Below are 25,029 nucleotides of genomic sequence, written 5' to 3' on the forward strand. Positions count from 1 at the left end.
GAATTTATGTTCTTATAAATGTTAGATTTGGTTTTTAATACCATCGATACTCTCATACACGTATTCAATATTCAACCGATATAAAATTTGTATTTCATCTTTGCTTTTGTATTATTCCTTATATTTATTAAATAAATTTTATAAAAAAAATCATATAATTTTCATTTTTATCTTTCATTTATATATTATAAATTGATTTTATTATTAGTAAATTTTCAACACTTCACACTGACACACACACATCTTGTATTCAATATATACGATAATGAAAGCTGGTAGAGAAATTCCGATGATGATTGTTCTAGCGTCTTCTAGAGGGTGTTATCTTTTTTAAAAGAAAATGTGACCAAAAGCAACTCTTAGACATTTGTGTTTTAATGCAATACAAGGATGTTTGAGTCTATGTTCAGAGTATTGGATTACTTGAAAATGACTAAGCAACATTACATCATTTTTAACAACATTTTCTTTTTCATACTTTCTTTTCACGCTTATAATTCTCCATATCAAACTAAAAATCATTATTTTTCTGAAAAAAAAAAGCTAACATAATTGTCTTTTTCACCTTTTTTCATTTCAATTTTTATATTTTCCCTGTATGTTTCAAAAAAAATCATTTTTTCATTTCTTTCCATATGTATAAAAAATTATATTATGTCTAACTCTTTTCGAAAAACCTTTTTCCTTACAAAATATAATGAAGGCTATTTTTTTCAACTTTAAGATTTTTTTATTAGACACTTTTGAAAATTACTTTTAAAGTTAGGTCTTATAAATGAAAAAAAAAAGTATTTTATTTGAATTTATAGCCTTATATATGGTATAATTCCTAAGTTGTAAAAATAGTTAATTTTTACATTTATTTACTTCTTTTACACTTGAAAAGTTTAGGAATATTAGGATATGTTGGGTACTTGGGGTGGTTGACTTCTCCTTGACTATACAGTGGTCAATTCTTCAATCTTCAATACCTGGATAAATCATACAAAATTGAATGGTCTTAAATTATACGATAATTTCAAAAAATAAAAAAATAATTAAAAAAATTTCATACACTAGAATAATTTAATTTAGTCTTTTAGCAACACAAAAGCATATCTAAATAAATAAATAACACGAATAGTGATTATGAAATGATTGTGTTATGGTTCAAAACTTAAGAGAAAAAGACAATTAAAATAAAATAAAATAAGTATAAAAGTCGTGAGGTACAATATAGGCTCATTGAAGAATAAACCTTTTATAAATACTTTTAAAGAAGATAAAAATAAGAAAAATATAACTTTTGTATATATAAACTAAAAGTTAGCTTATATATATAAGTTAAAATAAGATTTTGAAGAAGCTAATAGGAAACTGTGTGTAGAAATTATTTTTTAAATAAATTAATATTTATTTATAAAAAAACTAGCTTATACATTATTCCATTATCTTTTTTCTTTGTTTTACTTTAAAGAAACAGAGTAATTTACAAAACATAAAGTTTAAAATTTTATTTGTGATTCCTTTATATATATATATATATATATATATATATATATATATATATATATATATATATATATATATATATATATATATATATATAAATGTTCCAATTTATCCATAAAAGAAAGAAAAAATAATAATAAATTATGCTTTATGAATAGAATCATGAGGAAGAAATAACCTACATTGTACATCACATGTCTGAAACATATTAGGTCTTTTTCTATCACCATCTCGTTTAATAGTTATTTTAAAAATTAATTGAAGTATATTAATAATGCGAAATATTTCACATTATAATCTGTATACAATTTGCCAGCTATGATAACATTATAAAGTTTTATAATAGGAGAATGATATTTTAACAATTTTTTAACAATATACTTATAAAATGAAATTCGTAACAAGTTAATAATGTATACATATATTAAAATAAATAGTTTTCACTGTACAACAAAGTTATTTTAAATCGAAACAAAAAAATTAAGAAAATTAAATATAAAAATAAACATAAAAAATTATTCTTTGAGATGATTGATAAACATACTTTTAAACTAATTACATGAAAAATTACTCCAATAAAAAAGAGAGTGGAGAATATTTTTGTTCAAAAAGATATATAATAATAGATGTAAAGTAAATATTTAAATTTATAATATTATATATAAGAACGTATAGTAATTAGTTCAATTGGTTTTAAAGTTATATATATATATATATATATATATATATATATATATATATATATATATATATATATATATATATTTATTGTTCTCATATTACATAAGTGTGATATCATGATATGTAAAGATGAATTACTTTAGAAACTTTTTTTTTGGTATTTTATCAAACAGTTGGTGTGTAAAGAATTTAACATAGTATATTTATAATTTGTCAAGATTAGAATTCATCCATTTCATTATCATGCATTCACAAACATCTCAATTTCATCCAATAAGTATTTAATTTCAATTCTAGGTTCAATCATATTTTTCAATACATCAAGAACCAAAATTCATGCATGAGTGATCAATCCAAAGCAAGTATTAAGCATAGAAATTGAAAACTAACATGAATTGGAAAAACATATATCATTAACATCACAAAATACATAAGAATTCCATGTTTTACAACTAATCTCAATAAATAGGAAAAACTCTCCATGGTGGAGAACTTAGGGTTCTACAAAATTGAAGAGATAGGAAAGAAATTGGAACCATAGAAGGGTGCATAGCCTTTCCCAAGGTTCTTTGCAGCTGCTCCATTCTCTAATTCTGCCTCCCCTTCGCATCTCCATCTACAATTCGTGACCCATCTTCTTCCTCAACCCAAAAGGGGCAAAATCACCATTGACGAAGCTTGAAGACCCAAGGAGGAGTGTGAGAGCTTCCTAACACCCCAAACAGCCTCCAAGAGCCTCTCCCAATCTCTCTAGGTGAAGAAGGAAATGTAGGAGGAGAAGAATGCCCAAAAAATTGTGAGAACCATGCTTAAATAACCCATGTTGACAAGTCAGCGTCGTCACCGCTTAGTTTCACCTCAGCTGCAGCCCAACTGTAGCATTCCAGAGGGCTGACGCTCAGCTGCAGCCCCGCGGCAACATTCCAGAGAGCTAGCGCTCAGCTGCACGCCAACTACACCTCAACTACAGTATTCCAGAGACAGATAGGTTAGCTACCACTTAGCTACGGGCAGTTTTGACAGCATTCTAAAATTCAAGTTCTTGTGCAATTCTAAAGGTGTCCAATATGAGTATTTGCTTCAAATTGATTTTTTATTGTCCCAAAACATGTTCTCTTGAGTTATTGCTTATTTTCCTCCATTAGAATTGTTTTCTATTCATTTATTTCACACACTTAAATAAAGAGATTAGAGGTAAAAACAAGCATAAACTAACTAAAACACAAGAAAACTAGAAAACACACTAAACTTGAGGATAAAACAAGGTAAAAGTTATGAAGGAGTTGATTTATTCACCAAAATGTATACACAAAAACACGTAAAATCAACTGTTATCAATGATCAAAGCCTATAAACATGGTTAGTCCATTTCAGTTGCCTAGGGCCATGATCAAAGCCTATAGACAAGAACCTCCCGCTACTCTCACCACATAACTCATCCCTCTCTACTTGAGAATGAATATTCATTAGAGTGTCGGAATAGACCGCTAGTTCAAAGCTCCATACATTCATACAACAACAACAACATCCAAGGCACTATCATAAAATCTCTCCACGAATCATGGAATTACGTCCACTAACCATACTTCCAACACATTTATATATATATATATATATATATATATATATATATATATATATATATATATATATATATATAATCTCAAGAATAAACCATCATATAATACCATAGATACTTCTACTCCATCATCAACGTAATATTATAGTTCAAAGTTACAAGAAAACAAAGAAAGAAAGGAAGAAAACATGCTCTGGAATTGTCGCTCAGTGCACCAAGCTCGCTGTGCAAAAACAATGGGTTTTGCTCACTCACCTCTCGCTCAACGACTACTCTCGCTCAACTAGAAGTGTTTTGCTCGCTATGCGAAAACAATAACAGTGGGCTCTGCTCATTTACCTCTCGCTCGGCGACTAGGCTCTCTCAGCGAGACTGCATAATTCTACAGCACCAAAACTGCATAATTTGCACTTCTCCACCACTCATGTTGTATTCCATGTATATTTTCCAACTTCTAATACTCCTAAATTGTATTCTAAACTTTAATTGACTTAACCAAACCTGTCTAAACCATCCCAAATTCATTTTATACTAATTGATCACAATATTTCAATATAAAGTTAACCAAAACCTCACTTTAGTGACCCAACTTGAATTCCACAACTTATATCTCATTTTTGAAAAACTTAATGACTTCAACAAGTCACATATGGCCTACCAACACTTCTAAACTAACCCTTTATACACAAAACCAAAAACTCAAAATCTCAACATGCAAAATCTCCAATTTAGCCAAAAACACCTAAAAACTCATCCTATAAGAAACACTAACCATTTTACAATAATCTTTTCTCATTTAAACTGCTTAGACAAGTCCTAATAAGTCTCCTAACACACTCCCAACTGTCAAACATCGCCCCCACTGCATACCTCAAATTCTCACTAGTCAAAACCTCATTTTTACCCTAAATATACCTCCAAATTCAACACTAATACTCTTACATATTTCACACCAGATTTCTTTCAATTTAACCATGCTTACAAGTCTAAAATGACCTCAAAACAACATTCAACCAGTTATTTCAACACTCAGTTATATAATCCACCCCTTAAAACCCCCATTTTGACCTCAAAACCTAAACAAAAATACCCTTCTATAAACTTATTACTTTGCATTCATTTTCCAGCATTAAAATCACTTCATTACACAAAATCAATACAGTTTCACACATCACAAACATCCAATTCCAACATCTTAATAAAACATAGTCAAATTCTCAATTTCCTAAAATCTTCAAACAACCAACATATACCTTTCCACAAATTTAACGACAACACATAGATATACAATTTCTTCTAACATAATCACAAATTAGGACAAAGGTTCTAGCTTCCCTTACCGTAGAAAACTTCTACCGCTCTAGAAATCTCCGACCGTTGCTTCCACTACAAGAAACTTCTAAAAAGCCTACAAATCACCGATTGGTGATTGGAGACAAACCATAGAACCTCAATTAAGCTAAAAATTGAAGAAGGGGAGTTCTTGACACATGCAAACATATTCTCTTTGCATGATCATGGATCGAAACCAAGAAAAAAAGTGAAAACTTACTTGCTCTAAACAGCAAATTGATCGGGTAGATAGGTAATCCTTGTTACAAGGATCGCCTAAACACCTCTTGATTGTCAAATAGATGACTTAGGAGTAAGAAATTTTAGAGAGATGGTAGAGAGGTTAAGAGAATAGTGTTTTAGAGAGATAAATGATGTTTTAGGTAACGAGACGAGTTTAAAAATTTCTATTTATATTGTTGACTTATTTTTTTTAAATAAAATACTCGATCTAATCATTTTAATACACCTATTTAGATTAATACTCTATTTTCTATGTTCTTACATTACTAATAACATTTAAATAATTAACAAAATTGTGTACCATATGTTACCTATCATATTTTTTTTTAATTTTAAAAAAAGTGATTCACCTGTCAAGTGAGCATCACATTACACGTGTCAAGTGAGCATCACATTACATGATAATGTCATGTGTTAGTGTTATTGTTAAATGTTAAATGTCAAATGTCAAGTGTTAATGTTTTATATTCAATTTAGTTTAAATTTTCGTTAATTTTATTCAATTTAGTCATAATTTTTTAAAATTTAACAATTTTGTCCATTGAGATCAAATTTAATCTTTTTATAATTTTACTTCTTAATATAAGCCTTAGTTCTTACAAATATAATATAGTGATATTTCTTTAAAATTTTTCATTATTTTAAAATAAACTACAACCCTATTTTTATATATAACAAAAATTAAACATAAATATAATAATTATATAGTTATAATATAATTAAAGGGGTTTAAAAATAATTAAAATTTTTTTTATAACTTTGCCGGTTAATGGCCAACTTAATTTTTCGTGAATTTTTTTTTCTAATAATTTTTAGAAATTATTTATAACTTTGCGGACGAATATTACTGAATGATTCTATTAAATCTAACGAGACGAATATTACGAGGAAATAAATAAATAAATAAGGAAATAAATAAATAAATAACTAAACTTTACCTAGGTCAAAAAGACTCTTTTAATAAGTTACTTTAATAAAATTTAAACTAAAAATTCTTTTAAAATATTATAAATTTTTAATAATAATAAATTCAAAATTATTAATGTTATATATTTTTTTAAAGGTCAAAATTCCTGATATAGGAAAAGAACCCGTGGTTACTGTGTAAATATTTGTAATAAAGGGTTTGGTTTTTGCAATTGGTTTGGAAAATAGGTTTTGTTTGTGTAAATTTTCGGAGAAAGAACGAGTTATAATTATTTGGCAATTTCTTTATTTTTTATTATTTTCTCAAGTTCTTACGTGTTGAGGTTTTTCTCCCATTTTATAAATAAATATATAAAAATATTCCGATGCTCTGTTTATTTTGCAACACGAAATTTTTTGCCCTCATTTTCTCGAGAAATGAATTTTTATTCATGACACTGAGATTCTCTTCTAACAATTTACTCTCACTTCAATTTTTTTTCCCTTCTCATTGTTTGTTTCCATTGATCTCCTTGCATCAGCGTCCTGGAGAACGCGTTGACCTTACTTAGACTTGTTCCTCCAATTCGAAGTTTTGATCTTTTTTCAGATTTCGAATTGGAACATGTTTTTCAGTCAAATGGGTCTCTTTCAAGTCTTCACATTGTTCTAAATATTTTCTGGGTTGTAATTTTGCTTTTGTTTGTGTTTGTGTGTGTGATTGGTGGTGGATATGGATTCCAAGGATGTTAATGGTTGCATCATGGATAAACACAAACCTGTGGTGGCTTCTTCTTTGCGGAGTGAAAAGGTTGAAGATCATGTCAACGGAGATGATGATAGTGATTCCAATTCTTTGTTGCCTCCTCGGAGAGGCGGTATGTCCAGAAACTCTGACAAGACTCGCCGGAGTGTGCAATGGAATGATAGGAATGGGAATAAACTTGCTGAGGTGTTGGAATATGAGCCTAGGTACCTCTTTTTTATCAATTCGGTAAATCTTAGCGAATTTAGTTGGGCTGTTTTGAATTCAAAAATTGTTATACTGTGTTAGATTTGTTTTCTTTTTTATTTACAATTTTAAGATTTTGATGTTCTAATATTTATACCTGGAACATTTATTGCACACTAATTGACTGGTCCAGTTTTGTGTTGCTGTAAGAAGAGGAAAGAAGTTTTTGACATGTTTTTTTTTTCTTCCAAATTTGGGGCATTTGGTTAGTTTTTGCTAAATCTTTGCTGTTTAGGGTGGTAATTACATGTCTGTAAATCTATTTAGTGGGTTGTTTGTGTTGTTAAATCTTTTACTCAAAATAAGCAGCTCCTCTGGAATGAGTTAATGAACTCTGTGAAAACTTTGGTGTCTGTCATCTTCGTGTTCATTACTCTTGATTTGATCTACGGAGGAGTTTATGATGATTATCACTTCATTAATTTCTTTGAAATTACCTATATTTTATTTTAGGAGTATTGGATCAGCAGAAGGTAATTAAACTTGGAAGTCTTTGTCAGAAGGACAAGTTGAGGTTGAAATGTGAAACTGACATATTTTATATTTATAATACTCAGGATATTTGTGTGGTGGTGATAATTAATGGTTGCTTGGTTTTGTTGTTTCGTTAGAGGTTCTTTGAACCGGTGCATTCCTCTAATTTAAACATTTTTGTTCCTCTTTTTCCTTCTCATTTCACTATTTTGGTGTTGGACTTTTGGACCTTTTCTCAGTGCTGACATTTTCCAAGATATGAATTTGGAACTTGAGATCTTCTTGTTCTATCACCAAAAGTGAAAAGAATAAGTCAATTTCAACTTAACTAAGGGCTTTACCTTGTTTTATAGAAAACAATTTTTATTCTTGACTCTTGATTTTTTCTGCTTTTTTTGGTTAAGAAAAGAAAAATCAATTTCAGCTTCATTCATGTGTTTTTGTTGTCTTGGGATCTTTAGAACTATTGGTTACTCTCATATAGGTTGCCATGTGTACAGTGTCATGACTTACATTTGACATCAGATCTTAGTTTGATTTAACCTAATAAATTTGAAATCCTCCTGCTTTCTGCTGCTGAGTTTTCTTAGGACTTACTGTACGGCATTTTATTTTATGAGTATCTTTCTGATAATCTGTAGATGGTACTTTTAGCTGGTGTTTTCTTTGACATGTACCCAATAGGATTGGAATTTGGAGGGCACTTCAGTTGTTTCACTTGGTGTCACCCTCATTGACTAACTATTATTCATTAAAGTGAAGTATATTGTGTCCTCTCTTAAGGGTACCCTCTCCTATTGACTCACAAGTTTCTTATCTCATGACTGTACTCGAAAAATGTACCACATACTCCTTTGCTTCATAGCAGTTTAGCAAAGTGAAAAAGACTAAAGAACATTAAATTAATGTTTAAACTATGAAAGATTTGTTTTCTTAGACTTACAACTTTGTGTGCAGACTTGTATAATACTAGCTAAGTGATGTTTGAGTTTTAATTAAGCCCACAGCTTTTAGAATTTACATGGAATTTGATATGCCATAGCCTGTCTTTTAAAATCACATTCCCGATCCCTACATGTTTTTGTTCTTACCTAAAGAAATACATGTGGGGCTTTCAACCTTATTCATCACCAGCATTAACGAGTGCAAAAAAATTTGTTGTTAACTGATCTTTGGAGGGATAAATCAATGTGTGCATAATCTTTCAAGGACCTAAAATCCAGTTTGCATTTTAATATTTGACAATCAGCATTTTAATTGTACTACAAGGAAACAGTCAATGTAAGTTGTTGGCACTAATTAGGTTAATTTACGAACCTTTTGTTCTAGATAGGAGGGGAAATGAAGGGCTAATAAGAGGAAGAAAAAGTAGTGAACATGCAGGCTACTTTTGGTGAGGAAGAGTGCATAAGGTGTTTTATTTTGAAAGTACAGGTTTATGAGTCGTGGGTGGAATTTAATTTTTCTCTCACTCATGAAGAAGTTGAAAAGGATTCTTAAGAATAGCCTATGCTCTGCTGAGGGGGGATTTATTGGTTACTGTATTTTGTTAGTGAGACTAAGGAGACACTATTAAGGGGAAAAAACTTATGTTCCTATTTATATAGGATAGGTTACAAACATGATAGCATCTGTTGACGAGGGTAAACTTATGGTTACACCTACAGAAAATATAAATTACAAGGATAAAGCTAATGACATATAGAACCCTTGGGGAAAAGTAGAAAGAATTAATATGAAATCATTAGTTTTAAGGATTTTTATTGATATATGTGAACAGAAATATATCATAGAAGCCATATTGCTTGAAGTGAGCAACTGTTCTCCATTTTAGAGAAAACTATACTTGTCTCATTTTGTGTGTTTTCTTGATCTGCTGAACTCATACAGATGTGTTGGAGTTGTTCCTATGCTGGTGGAGTTAAGGATGTTGTTAAACTGTACTAAAAAATTCTTTAAACTCCTGTTTAATTTCACCTAAAGAAAGGCAAAGGAGGAAAACAGTAACAAGAAAAAAAGTAAAGATGTTTCCATTTTGTCTGTCTATTTGGGATAAAGTTCAATGCATATGTAATACAACTACAATGTTAAAAAAAGTAACTGAGTGTGACAATCAGTCTTATGTGGATCATTTATTTAGATAATACAAGAATTCTTTCCCATTTGGTCTCCCATTCTGTATGCAGTGATGCCAGTGATTCAGAAGATGAGGATTCCGATTCTTGCATCTGCACAATAATGTAGAAACCATCTTGATAATTGTCTCAAACTCTGCTGGATCATGGGGCATTACTGTGGCATGCCAGCCCTGACTCTGACCAAAACTTGACAACTCAGCAGGTTTGATCTGTGTTTTGAGGTGGGACCAACAGTCCAATAAACCTAGACAAGCAGCTTCTCATGTCTACCTAGTGTATCCATTTCACCTTCACTGGGTTTTGACATGATTTCATATATGGACTTTGGGGTGAGTTCTCGGATGTAGATCAAGTACACATGATAGAAATGTGAGAGGTGATAGCTCTGCACTAAACTTTAATCACCGTTTTCTAGTTGAAGAGGAGGCACCTTTATTAAATATTTCCTTTTGTTTTTTTGTTCCCCAATGTATGGAATAAATTTTCATGATTTGGATATTCATTCTCAAATAATTATGCTGAAACAGTCCTTGTGTACTGCTTTCCCTTTGCTGTCGAAATTAGAATAAGCATTTATATTCAGTTCTATTTATGTGAATCTACTCTTACATGTGTTTGACTTGACAATAACTCTTATAGAAGTTGAGTTTTATCAATCAGAAGTTATCTTGAAGAAGACCAAGTCTTTAAATTTTTGTAAAACTGAAAAATGAATTGATCCTTTGTTAGATTTACTTTCTTTTATTTTAGGTCCAACATGAATACAAACATAGACAAAACCTCACTCCAATTATGCATAACTATTGACAGCAAAACACAGGATAACAATTATACATATGAACAACACTAAGTCATTCCAACTGGCTCTTACCAACTTGTTGAAGGAATAAACAGAAGAATCAAACTTCATGCTCCTCTTCTATAATGGATGTCCACAAACAGGGTGCCAATATTATATGGTAGTCAACCGTGTGATTCCTTTCCAACTAAAATTCCACCAATCGAGTCAATGAATTAATATTTTCTATATCTTTCATTCTCTTTCATGCCTGCATAGGTAACAATGAACTGTAGTCATAGAGCAGTAGGATTCATAGAAACGAGCCAGTTCGAAAAATTAGAATAAACTGCAATTTCTGGCAATAGAGGCTAAGAGTTGGAGTTATGTGCTTCTGAATCTGACGTGAAAGGTGAGAAATCGAAGCTTGTCTCTGAGGCTAAGGGCATGCCTTTCTTTGGCTCTGGTGGAACAATGACCTTCCTCCTTTGCATATTACCGGATGTAACTTTTGCTTTGATTGCTTTCCACTGAGTCTGGTTCTCTACAGGGCACATTACAGTAGACAGACACTTGCTTCTGTTTTGTCCACATAAGTATGATTTCAAGTAAGGTTCGGTGGGAGCTAGTGGCAATTGATTCTTTATTCCTTCTTCTGCCAACAAGGAATACAGCTTAATCAACTCTTTATGTCTTGTGTTCTGATCACATGCTTCAAACTCTTTATTCTCTTCACTACCATCTCCATCATCAAATTCATTGTTGTTGTTGTCATTGTCAGCATCACTATTAGATCTTCGTATGTTATATCTTCCTCGTTATCACAGTCTTCTATGTAATTGTAACATCTATAATTAGAAGGATATGTCATTGTCAAAGCTGCAGACCCTTCTGCTTCACTATAGGTGTTGCCACTTTTTTTCTCTCTCGTTATCTAAAATTTGATATTCAATGAGGTTTAGCTGATATATCTTTAAATTCAAATTAAACCTAGATCTTCCTATTTTTGCCACTAGTATGATCATTACACTTTTCCCCACTTCTGTCAAAACTCAAAAACAATTAATTTACTGCCATAAATACATTAAATATGTGAGAAAGAGAGGAAGATAAGTGCTATCTAGCCTGAAATCAGAAAATGCCACAATGGAATTCTGTGACAACATGATTCACAGTGAGAAGAGTTTAGAGTTACAGCTCATAATTTCCATATTTCTGCAATACGAAAGAGAATCCCAATTGCTTAAATTCATAAACAAACTGGAATATAGAGAAAAAATATGTCTCAATTTTAAATGTTTTTATCTATTAATTCTAATTGTTTAATTTAGATTTCAGGTATCTTAAATGTGTTTAGGTCTTGGTTTTTTGTGTGCCAATTAGATCTTTCAGGACTTAGTAGTTTTAATCCTTTAGATACATCATAAGTCTATATTAGGTGAGTAGCAAATTTTAATTAATGAAAAAAATCTAAAATTACACAATTACAACTTAATTGTTACACTTAACCTGGAGGACTAAAATGTCAATTAACTATATCCAAGAAATCCAATTGCAATTATTACACTTGAAATATTAAAGTCACACATTAGCAACATTGAGAGAAACAAAAGTACAATTAAAGGGCTTATTTATTGTATTTGAATATTGTATCTCACCTTTATTATATCTAAATATATATGACTAACTATTTTGTTGAAGTGTGAAATTATTTTATTTATAGTATAATATGTAAAATTGCATTATACTTTTTATATTTGTAATATATTATATTAAAATTCTTCAATCGTTATCAAATAATTTGTGGTTGTTTGCCTCGGTTAGTGAACAATATTTTATATTACAATAACTTTATTCATTTTGGATTGGACATATATAATGTACAGATGTATCCATTTGACATTTGAAAAAAAAAAGGAATTATTATACTTATATTTCGTTTATGAAATGGAAAGATATTTTAATTAATATATGATTTTTAAATTAATATAATGATTTTGTAGCCATTATATTTTTTATGTCTATTTCTAATTAATAATTGATATTTATTTAATAAATAAATTTTGAAAATTTCAAAGAGTGAGCAACACGTGAACAATTTTTGTCTCATTATATTGGGTAAGCTCATTTATTATCCATATTATATTGAAGAACTTGTGAGTCATGTGTTGTGTTGTTAAAATCATGAGTTGCTTGAAGTTTTTGGTGTAAAGAAAAGAAGCTCATCCATTGTTTTCACCATTCTTCATTGGAAAAAGCTTCAGCTCAGTGTCAAGTTGGCCATTTGCTCATACTCAATGTTTGTAGTTTTATGTTTTTTCATTATTTTCTTACTTCTGAAATGCTTAAAGTAAACTTTTGATCAAAAAAATGTAATTTGGGTAAACATATCACCAGTTTATTTACATATGACCTCCCATTCATCTAAACATATTTTTAAAAAAATTATGGTTTTTTATATTTACCAATACTTGTGTTCTAAATGTTAAATTTAGAATTACTTATTAATTATTTGTGTATTGTTTAACTAGTGACCTCCCATTCATTTAAATATATTTCAAACAATTTTTTTTATATATTTACTAGTAATTTTTTAAAATGTTAAATTTAGAATTACTTGGTTACCATATGTTGAAAATAATTTGACATTGCATGCCAAAATTATCATTATACTGTGCATCAAATACATTCATTTTTATTTCTATATGGATCTTCAGACTATTGATAAAAAATTGAGACATACATTTATGTTATTTACTTATTGTTGAAATCTTGAAATCTTCATAAGTAATATAATATATTTTCTCTTGATGTATAAGATATTGTAAATCATTAACAAAATTGATTATGAGTTGTGTTTACTCTTCAAATTTCTATAAGGATTCATCACATTTTTACTTAGTGTTTACTCCAAGTTATTAACTCATCTTATCCATATGTTCCTTTGAAAGGTTTTTGATTTTGTTGAGTATATAACAACTTATAAATTCGTTTTTCATACTTTTTCAACAATGTGTCATACATTCATTCAACTTTGATCTATAACTTATGAAATCATCAATTATGCATGTGTCTCTCTTGTAATTAAAGATGAGACACTATTTATTAAGAAAAACATCTTTCATAAGTTCGTTGGCACATACAAATTAAGTCTATTATCTTAAATTTGATAAAAAAAATTATAGCCTTTTACATTGATTTTTAAATATACAAAAATGAAAGTGGTTAGAAGAAATACACTACAATCAAGTATGTATTTGGATAATAGTATTAAATAATGAAAAGAGACACTCATTTGGTAGTAGAATTTTAAAAACTTTACGAACAATTATTTTGGTCACTAATTTTATATTAATAAGATTAATAATAATATGAATAAGATTAATAATAATAATAGAAAAAGGATTAATTTTAACATGAAAAATATAAGAATGATATTGAAGCTGAAGTTTAATGGTATATATGATAAAACATACTTCCGCAATGCGTTTTCCAGACTATAATTTGCACCATCAACACCTGGAAGTCAATGTTTCTTGGCTAAAAACGTTCTGAATTATTGTAGTTGAGGTTAAGGAAACTAAGATTTTTGAGAAAGTTATATTTAAGTGTTTATATGGAAGACAATGGATTAGTTTTATTGGTCATTTACATATTAGCGTGTTTAGATGAATAAGAAGTGAACTTTAAACTAAAATTAATCTCACAAAATCAGCTTATAAAATGAGATTTGTATCAACCGGCTTGTAAAATAAGATTTGTATCTATTTATATACTTTAAATTACTCTTATCTCTAGTTGATACTTCTAACACATTTACACATTAGTATCTACTTAGGTGAAGGAAAATAAGTTATCTTGAAGTGCATAGATGAAGAAAAAAAAATCCTCTATGATAATTAGTGAAACAAAACTTCATTTTTAAGACAACAAAAAATGTCATTCTAACATGTTAGATTCTTCGTATATAGTTGTCATTAGGATTTTAATAATGTTATGATTTTAAGACATTTTATTTATCTTAAGACTTATATGTTGTTGTAGTCCATATCTATGCTACAATATTTAGTTTGCATTGCTGGGTTCATAATTTTAATTATACGTTCGAAATAAGATTAATTCTATTGGTATCTATGATTGAAAAAGATAACAAAAATAATAGATTGATGCCCTTTAACAATAAAACACTCATGAAATTCATTTTAATAATAGTAGTGAAAATATGTAGTACATGCGTTTGCTAAAGAAATAACAGAATTATTATTATTATTATTATTATACAAATAAATATATATCATTTTTACAAGTTTATTATATATACTTTTTATTTATTTCTGTAAATAATTTCTTTCATTATAAATAATTATTTTAATTTCAAAAATGGTTAAATTAAAAGTAACGGTTAAGTGAAAAAACGATTAAATTAAAATAAAAGTCATTTAAATATTGTTAAGATAATTATTTTAATTTTAAAAAAAACTTAAAAGATAAAATTATATATATATATATATATATATATATTACTACTTTTAAAATAAAACGTTAAAATGTTAATATTTTATAAGTGTGTATAATTGTGTTACCTTTTGTTTGAAGTTTGATATCTTGACACTTTTTAAATAAAAAATAGCCATACCACAATCTCAAAATACCAATATTTTAGTTAATATTTTTAAAATTTTAAATACTAACATATGTTATTAAAACACTTGAAGGTAGGTATAATTTTAGGAAAGAGCAAAGTTAGGATGAGATAGTTTTATATTTATTTAATATATATTACAAAAGTAAAAGAATATTTTTTTGTGTTTTTAAAAAGAAAAAAAGAGAATGAAATGAGAAATGATAATATCAAATTAATATTAATGTAAAAGTTTTATTTGTATTACTTTTGTTTAGGAAAAAAGTTTCAAACTATTGTTTTTCTTCTTATATGTCAGTGAAAAGATAATTCAAATATTTTTGACAATAAATTAAATATCTCTATTTTATTGATTTATATATTTAAAACCGATCAATCACACTTTATCCTATAAAAACATGAAAAATTGTTAAAACAACATTTTTCAAATAAATAAATAAATAAATAAATATATATATATATATATATATATTGTTCAGCCGAGTGACAACGTAGCATGATGAATCAAAAGTCTTAACAAACTAACTACCTCTGTCTAAACAAATACGAGAAGGTGATGACTCATGACAACACATACAGACAGAAACACAAGAAAAAAATGGGTAAAAAACCACCCTGTAATTTAGCACTTGCATGTTGCAACAAAGCATTGCAGTGCAAAAATAAAATGCTTCCGACAAAAATGCACGAGTCTTCTTCTATTTTGGCTAAGACACCACCTTTCGTTTGTTTCTCCTATTCTTCGCAGATGACAACGTGGGCAAAGCAAAATCACTCATCTCTTTCACTCTCTCTCTCTATCTCATGCACCATCCATGCAAAAAAGTGCTGTCATTTTGGTAACGTAAACGAACACCATAGCCTTAATATTCTTCCTATATCTCTTTCGTATCCCCTCATTTAAGACAAACAAAACCGCTTCCTTCTCTCTGTCCATTTTCTTTAGATCATTTAGTCATTATTTTGGTCGCCGCCACCATTCACCGCTAGGTCTGTGACCAATCACCCATCTTCTCCTATGGGCCTGCAAAGCCGCCGGGATTCATATTCAGGCCCCTTGCTTTCTACGGCACAGCATCGGAAAGATTACAGTTACAGCTGTTGTCACCGATGTCACCATAGTAATCCTGACCAGCGTGCTTTTGAGTATGCTGGTAAAGACGAGACTAATGATTTGATCATGCCTTTCCAGAAACTCGAAAGACTGAATCAGGATGACATAAGGGAATGTGCTTATGAAATTTTTTTCACCGCCTGCCGATCCTCACCGGGATTTGGGAGCCGGCAAGTGCACTCGTTCTATTTGAATAACCAGGAGAACGAGGTGAAGTCACCCAATGTGGTGATGTCGCCAACAAGCAAGGTAAAGCGGGCCCTAGGGTTGAAGATGTTGAAAAGGTCACCTTCAAGGAGAATGGTGTCTGGTGGCAGCGGCGGGCCATCCTCGCCGATAGCTGGAGGCAGCCCTTTTCATAACAACACGCCACCGAGGCCGCGGCGGCCCATGACTTCTGCGGAGATCATGAGACAGCAGATGAGAGTGACTGAGCACAACGATAATCGACTAAGGAAAACCATCACGAGGACCCTTGTTGGCCAAGTATGTAGTAAGCACATCATGCATGACGTAACATCTTGCTAATTTAGTAATCATTAATATTGCTTCCAAATTGTTTTGAATTTAGTCATTAATATTTGCTCAGAAATTCGTTTTGGTTCTGATTTTTTGTTTTCTGTTGAAATTATGTGATGATTTTGATCCAACCTCATTACTATGATTACCTTTTGATTCAACCTTATTATTATGATGTCTGTGGTTCTTCTAATTGTGTAACCATGTAATATACATGGTTTAAAACATCTCAATATGAGGGTATTTTTACATTTCATGTATTAATTACACATGCAATTTTGTTAGAAAAGGAAAAGGTTATATGAATATTTATATCTATCTATCTCTCTCTATATGTATGTGTTGTGTGGGCGTGTAACAACCGAAGACATTATCCAGAATGGAAAAGTTCATATAAAATAATTAACTAGATTTGTGAAACCGAAATTTCTAAAGTAAAACAAAGAAAAAAGGAAAAAGATTACATGTCTACCTAGCTACAATATTGGTTATGTTGCGTGATTCCATTTCTTTTCATTGAATTGATAACAATTACCAATAGTTTGAAACCAAACAGAATAAGTAAAAGTTACTTCTAGTTTCAAACTTGCCCTCATGTGTTTTATCTGCTGGAAAGTTTTCATTCAGAAACCTGAGGTCTGGTAAGGAACATAATCAAGACATAGCTTATGATAATGAATAGAATATGAAAACAATAATATATATATATATATAACTTTTGATACATTGAACTTTTTTGTTGGATAGATTATTACTAACTATACCCATTAACATATAGAGCCCTTGTTGGTCTAACTTTTTCATAATGCTGCAACATTGCAGGCAGGAAGAAGAGCAGAAACTATCATCCTCCCCTTAGAACTTCTGAGGCACTTAAAACCCTCTGAATTTAGTGATTCCATTGAGTATCACATTTGGCAAAAGAGGCAACTCAGAGTCCTTGAAGCCGGGCTTCTCACACACCCTTCAATCCCTATAGAAAAAGCCACCACTTTTGCCATGCGCCTTAGGGACATCATTCGCAGTGGTGAGTCCAGACCTATAGACACTGGCAAAAACTCTGACACTCTGAGAACCCTTTCCAATTCAGTAGTTTCATTGGCATGGAGAAGCTCCAATGGTACCCCGACTGATATTTGCCACTGGGCTGATGGATTCCCTTTGAACGTTCACTTGTACACTTCTCTTCTTCAAGCCATTTTTGACAATAGGGATGACACATTAGTCCTTGATGAGGTTGATGAGCTCCTTGAACTGATTAAGAAGACATGGTCCATCTTGGGGATCACTAGGCCTATTCACAATGTGTGCTTCACTTGGGTGTTGTTTCAACAGTATGTGGTAACTGGGCAGATAGAACCTGATCTTCTTTGTGCGACTAATGCCATGTTGTCTGAGGTGGCCATTGACGCTAAGAGGGAAAAGGAATCACTTTATGTAAAGTTATTGACATCAGTGCTGAGTACAATCCTGGGTTGGGCTGAGAAGAGACTGGTTAATTATCATGAGTATTTCCAGAGAGGAAATATTGGCCAAATTGAAAACATTCTTCCTGTAGTGTTGTCAGTCTCACAAATTCTAGGAGAAGATCTCTCAATATTTGATGATGGTGAAGGGGGAAAGAAGGGTGATATAACCATAGTGGACTTATCTGGGGATAGGGTTGACTATTACATTAGATCTACCATAAAACATGCATTTGAAAAGGTTTGTTTCTAAACTTCTCATTACACCTTGGTATGTTATATTATTATAGTGTATGTGTCTGTACATATAGTTCTTTTTATGAATGCAGGTAATTGACGCAGTGAATGCCAAGGCTATTGAATTGGAAATAAAGGGAGATTTCAGGGAAATTCTTCTTCATCTAGCTCAGGAGACAGAGGAATTGGCAATAAAGGAAAGAGTGAATTTTACTCCAATGCTACAGAAATGGCACCCAGCAGCTGGAGCAGTGGCAGCAATGATGTTGCACAGCTGCTATGGGCATGTGCTGAGGCAATATTTAGGTGAGGTGACCTCGCTGACTCGTGAGACCGTGGAGGTGTTGCAAAGGGCTGAAAAGGTAGAAAAGGTTTTGCTCCAAATGGTGGTTGACGAATGTGGTGAGGATAATGCTAAAACAGTCATGAGAGAGATGGCTCCGTATGAAGTTGATTCAATCATAATGAACCTCTTAAGAAAATGGATAAATGAATCATTGAGCAGTGGAAAAGACTGTTTGCAAAGAGCAAAAGAAACCGAAGTAAGTTTTGGGTCAATGCTCTTCTTATTCAAAGATTAAAAGGAAGGACACAATTAAGAATATTTGCTTAGATAAAAGATTTGTTAATTATAATAAAACTGAGAATGAATTGTTAATTTCCTTTCCCTTTCGCTGCAGACATGGAATCCAAAGTCCAAATCAGAGCCATATGCACCATCAGTCGCAGAACTGGTTAACTGTGCCAAGACAGTTGTAGAACAATTCTTTAAAATTCCAATGGGAATAACTGAAGATATAGTTCAAGAACTTGCAGATGGATTGGAAAGCCTCTTCCAGGACTACGTGATGTTTGTTGCAGCATGTGGTGAGTACTATGCTAGTGCATAAACAATATAAGTCACTCTATTTTGAGAATAAATAATACACATAAAAACTATTAAACCGGAGATTTCCATTTCACTTGGTGCAACTGGGATTTTATGTTTGAACATGGAAGTAAACAGTTCTTGCAAGACTGCAGTACTTATCACTTGTAGGCATAACCAAGCAAAAGATTTTAGATAACACTAGCACAAACGTCAGGAGTAACTTTAATATAAATTTAATGCATATTTAGATTTTGATCAATAATCACTACTACATTGATGCAAGAATTGAGATTTACCAATGCAAAATGGTGAGAAATCTATTGTCTCAGGTACAAAGCAGAGTTATATTCCTTCACTTCCCCCTTTGACAAGATGCAACAGAGACTCAAAGTTCATCAAGTTGTTGAAGAAAGCTACCCCTTGTGGTGCCAATTATTCAGAGGCAGATCACATAAGTGAAGGTCATCATCCAAGGCCATCAACTAGTCGTGGCACACAACGCCTCTATGTTCGTCTCAATACCTTACACTACCTCCTCTCTCACATCAACACCATTGAGAAATCACTCTCTCAGACCCCTGGGGTAATCCCTTCACCAAACCGCAAACACAGTGGTCCCTATTTTGAAATAACCAATTCCTCCATCCCAGCAGCATGTCAACATGTCTCAGAAGTTGCAGCATACCGCCTCATATTCCTAGACTCCAATTCAGCCTTCTATGGCGGCCTCTATCTGGGTGATGTTGCCAATGCGCGCATTCAACCAGCACTGCGGATTCTCAAGCAAAACATCACATTGATGACAACACTTGTCACAGATAGAGCTCAAGCACTTGCAATGAGAGAATTGATGAAGGCCTCCTTTGATGCATTCCTCATGGTTTTGCTTGCAGGTGGAAGCTCAAGGGTGTTTAACAGGTCTGATAGTGTGATGATCCAAGAGGACTTTGAGAGCTTGAACCGGGTTTTCTGCAGTTGTGGAGAGGGACTGATAGCAGAAAATTTGGTGGAGAGAGAGGCTGCAGCTGTGCAGGGTGTCATTGCATTGATGGGGCAAAACACCGAACAGCTGATGGACGATTTCAGCATTGCCACATGTGAAACAAGTGGGATTGGAGTCATGGGAACTGGGCAAAAATTGCCTATGCCACCAACCACAGGAAGGTGGAATAGGTCAGATCCAAACACAATATTGAGGGTGTTGTGTCATAGAAATGACAGATCTGCAAATCTTTTCTTGAAGAGGACATTCCAGTTAGCAAAGAGAAGGTGAAGCCAAACTGATGTATCTCTCTAGCTGGAATTTAAGCACAGAGATACCATTGGCAATGATGCATCTCTTGCTCTACAATTCTTGCACTGTGACAAGAAAGGAGAGCAAGGTTGCATATTTGGAAGAGCAATGCTTTGTTTTCATCATTAGGCATTGAAACATACAAGAGACTAATGCAGAATATTTGCTGAATTGTATATCAAGTACAACAAAATATTCTTTAATTGTTTTTTTGGGAGATAAAGAGAGAAGAAAAAAAAAATGGCAGTTTCTTAGCTTAGTTTTTTGATGTTGCATATATTAAGTAGGCCTACACATACTGCTCTCAGAATTTGTGTTTGTAATTAATCAATTAGCTGAAAGGAAAATGTAATTTCTTTTCTAACTTTAGTGTTAATTAAAAGGCCTTCTTTCAAAAACAACACCAATAAGAATGTTGTTCAAGAAGTTAATAATAAAGTTTTTCTTATAACCAACAAAACTTGACATTATTAATGAAACTCATAGTGCATTAGTTTGATTTATGTAAGTAAAACTTCACTGAATCATGTTAAACAATTTTTACCTATGCATGTTTATTCTTTTCTACTTTCTAGATGTGTAGGTATGTATGATCATCTCCTCAATAAATACTTTTGGAAAATAAATAAAAAATAATAGTTTTCCTATCACTTTACATAAGTTAAAAACCAAATTGTGGAGAAGCTAATATGAAATAACTTCTACTGTTATGTTTAAACAAATTTATCAATGAGCATTGCTAGAAAAGAAAAAGAAAAAAAATGATTTTTTATAAATTAAAATTAGTTTTTAAATAAATTAATTTGCAACCGTTTGTTTACATAACTTTTCTAAATTTTTACTTTAATTTCTTGGTGATAAAGATTTTTGAAGATTGGTATTGATAGTTAGACTTTGACAATGTAACATGAAATTATTATGAATGTTGTTTTGCGTTTTTTTTTATGTAAGATTCATTTCATTGCCTTTGATGCAATATTTATTGGTAATTGATTATATAGAGAAATAATCAATTAAATTGGTCTTTTTTTTGTTTTAAATTCAATCACGAGCGCTATAATAATTAAATTTAAATGTAATTGATTAGATTGTTTTTATATAAAAGCTCTGCAGTGTATTTTGAAGCTAAGATGTTAAAAAAAATTTAAATATTTTTTTGTAGTTGAGATTATATAAAGTGTTGTTCTTCTAAAATTGTTAAAAAGAGCTTTTACTTGAAGGCACGTATTGAGATCCTTCCATAGTTTTTTCTCTGATTTTTATTTGAATGAAATATTAGGTACCACCAAATAAAAAATTAAATATTAAATAATACTTAATAATTAAAAATATTAATATTAATGAGGTTTTTACCTATCAAAGTGTTTGGTTAAAATTTGTTAAGATTACTTTTAACATTAAAAAAAAACATTTGAATTATCGATGAAATTCTAATAACAAAAATAAATATGTTGATAAATTTAAATGATTTTCATATTTTTAAATTTTAATTATTTATAAATTTATTTTCATCGATAAAATTCATTTGTAAGTAATGAAAATTTTAATTATTAACATATTTTTTCATTAGTAAAATTTATTTATAATTATTCACCTTAAAATTTGTGAGTAAAATTTATTGACAAATTTTTTTATTAATAAAATTTGTCGATAATTTAAATTTCTTATAATCAACGAATTTATTTGTTACTAAATCCGTTAATAAAAAAATGACAAATTTTCTACCAAATTCTTATCTTTTTAACTTGGCATCATTTTCTTCTTTCTTAACAAAAAGTTGAAACTTTAAGGTTTCTTCTTCACCCTCACAAGATACCACAATGGAGTAGCATCCCACAACTAGCAAGAGTTCCCTTCATATGCCTTCACATCCAAGAAACATCTATATAACTTTCCTTTCGCAGCGCAAGGCTCTCCAACAAACCTTAAATCCTTGTGCAACCACCTTCTTCCATCGACATCGGTGTGGCGCAACCAAACAAGGTCATCGGCAGTGCTCACACTCATCTTGCGTGAGAAACCCTTCTGTTTCGGAGGTGTAGGGCTGTGCGGTTCCAAGTCTTCCAAGTCCTCCCGTAGTCTTGTCTCAGTGGTGGGTCCTCTCCTGGCGCTTTGGCTCTCCTCTTGATCCGGAGGGGTGGAGACCTACAAAAGATTCTCCGATGCCAAAGTCAGTTTCAGAGCAGTGGCTATTTTCAGTAGTAGCAATAAATGTGCATTCAATGTAACCTATCTACCACTCACCGTGGACCTGTATTTATAGTTTTCGCTATGGGCTTGGGATTAGTGAAAAGTTAATCACGGCCCAAAACGGCCCGATAGCTTCTAATTTCTACTTACCTTTAAACCAGGCTACTTTTCCTTAAGTCATGTTGATTAGTGTTTTGGCGGGCGTGGACGTCCGCCCATGTGAAATGGGCGTCTGCCTCGCGCGCACGGAGATCCGCCCATGTGGGGTCCGCCCATGTGGGCTCTTTGGTACGGCGTCCGGTTTTGCTGGCCGTGTCCGCGAAGATCCGCCCATGTGGGATCCGCCCATGTGGGCTCTTCCGTACGGCGTCCGGTTTTGCTCGTCGTGTCCGCCCATGTGATATGGGCGTCCGCCTCGTCCGCATGGAGATCCGCCCAATTAGCTTGGGCGTCCGCTCACATGGATCCTTCCGTACGACGTCCGGCCCTTGCGGATACACAAGCCCCCCAAGTCCTAGTGCCCGTAGTGAACGTAGGACTTTGGGTCACCTAACAGACAAGATTTGATGCAGTGGCTGTCGTGCCGGGCTGCTCTGTGATGGTAGGATTCCTTGTGAGTTCTTCAAAGTTTTTCTTATAAAGAGGTTCGGCCCGGTTGGTAGGTGTTCCTCCCTGCTACAAGAGGGTTAGGAGAGTTTATACCGGGTCTAGGTTCAATCTTTGGCCGGCTCCTCAACGCATGAGCCTCCGGCGTGCCTTTTACGATTGCGTACAGGCATTGTCGTACGTCGCCGTAGCCTCCGGAGTGGACTCAAGTATATCTTTGGGTAGGCGATCATTGGACAACCGGACGGTCCTTCCGTATGGCGCCCGGTATTTCGGGCGTCTTTCGTACGGCGCCTGGCACTTCGGCGCCCCTCGTACGGCGCCTGGCCCTTCGGCGCCCTTCGTACGGCGCCTGACACTTCGGCGCCCCTCGTACGGCGCCTGGCACTTCGGCGCCCTTCGTACGGCGCCCGGTATTTCGGGCGTCTCGGTATTTCGGGCGTCCTTTGTACGGCGCCCGACACTCTCTGGTACCACATGGATCCCTCCGTACGGCGTCCGGCCCTTGCGGATACACAAGCCCCCCAAGTCCTAGTACACGTAGTGAACGTAGGATTTTGAATACGGCGCGTGGGGGTCGGGAACCCGTAATTGGGCTTTATCCAGTGGGCTTTCAAATTTGGACTTTAGGCGGGAAAACACGTGGCGTCGCCGAATCTGGAGCGTTGGTCGTGCCAGATCTAGACGGCTGGAGCGTGTCCAACGGTTACGAAATTTTTCCTATAAATAGCAGATTAGACGAGGTCATTTTCGCTTATCTCCCTTGTTGAAGATTTTAAATTCTTTTTTTCCTCAGGTAATAAATGGCCTCCGTTTCTCTTGTGTCTGGTTCCGGGTCGTCGGGCGGAATCCGGGAGGGGTCGGCGGGCGGCGACGGCAGCGATTCTCTCAGCTCGGTTTCCTCTCATTTTGTGGACGAGGCGGTTGGGTCTTCTGGGGCGGACCTCGAGGCACCGGTTTCACCGGACGATCGGATCTTCCATGGCGTCCCTCTATTCCTGCTCAAGGGCGGTATACGCGTGGTCGGGTCCCCCCATGAGCCGGACGGGGTAGGGACGGTGATGTCCGAGTTGGCTCCTGTCGTTCCTAGTCGGTATTCTTCGTGTTACGCTTTCCGCAAGGATTTGGAATGGAGGATCCGCCATACGCACATTGTCCGGGATGTAGAAGACTCGAGATTAATTCGAGCTGGTGTGACTTTGTTGAACGAAAGGGTTTTTCATGATGGACGGTCTTCTCCCTTTGACTTCTTTTTCATGTATGTCACCTTCTTCACCCATCTATTCATCCGGGTGCCTTTCACAAAGTTCCAAATGGCCATCCTTCGAGAAGTCAACGTGGCTCCTACACAACTGCATCCCAACTCTTGGGCGGCTGTACAGGCGTTCTTGGCTATGTGCCTAGCAGTGGGCGTCACTCCCACCATCCCGGTCTTCTTTTACTATTTCGAGGTTCG

At 33.0% G+C, this 25,029-nt stretch overlaps 2 protein-coding genes across 2 annotated transcripts; both read left to right on the forward strand.

Annotated features, from left to right (window-relative positions):
- Nucleotides 1-6,630: 6,630 nt before the first annotated feature.
- Nucleotides 6,631-10,444, forward strand: LOC124837049 (uncharacterized). The gene is made up of 2 exons (XM_047312331.1): nt 6,631-7,204; nt 9,905-10,444. The coding sequence occupies exons 1-2, from the start codon at nt 6,966-6,968 to the stop codon at nt 9,960-9,962; spliced, it is 297 nt and encodes a 98-aa protein (XP_047168287.1). The 5' UTR covers nt 6,631-6,965; the 3' UTR covers nt 9,963-10,444.
- A 5,761-nt stretch (nt 10,445-16,205) lies between these two features.
- Nucleotides 16,206-21,135, forward strand: LOC124837052 (protein unc-13 homolog). Its single transcript, XM_047312334.2, has 5 exons — nt 16,206-16,876; nt 17,732-18,616; nt 18,705-19,154; nt 19,293-19,479; nt 19,813-21,135. Exons 1-5 carry the CDS (start codon nt 16,295-16,297, stop codon nt 20,754-20,756), a joined length of 3,048 nt encoding a protein of 1,015 aa, XP_047168290.1. The 5' UTR covers nt 16,206-16,294; the 3' UTR covers nt 20,757-21,135.
- Nucleotides 21,136-25,029: the final 3,894 nt, after the last annotated feature.

Source organism: Vigna umbellata, chromosome 8 (genome assembly GCF_029865625.1).
Source record: "Vigna umbellata cultivar VRB3 chromosome 8, Vumbellata_1.0, whole genome shotgun sequence".
NCBI classification, from domain to species: domain Eukaryota; kingdom Viridiplantae; phylum Streptophyta; class Magnoliopsida; order Fabales; family Fabaceae; genus Vigna; species Vigna umbellata.

Coding starts and splice junctions, on each gene's coding strand:
- LOC124837049 (XM_047312331.1), top strand. CDS start 6,966: ATGGATTCCAAGGATGTTAATGGTTGCATCATGGATAAACACAAACCT. Junction 7,205..9,904: donor GTGTTGGAATATGAGCCTAG/GTACCTCTTTTT, acceptor TTCTGTATGCAG/TGATGCCAGTGATTCAGAAG.
- LOC124837052 (XM_047312334.2), top strand. CDS start 16,295: ATGGGCCTGCAAAGCCGCCGGGATTCATATTCAGGCCCCTTGCTTTCT. Junction 18,617..18,704: donor TAAAACATGCATTTGAAAAG/GTTTGTTTCTAA, acceptor TTATGAATGCAG/GTAATTGACGCAGTGAATGC. Junction 19,155..19,292: donor AAAGAGCAAAAGAAACCGAA/GTAAGTTTTGGG, acceptor CTTTCGCTGCAG/ACATGGAATCCAAAGTCCAA.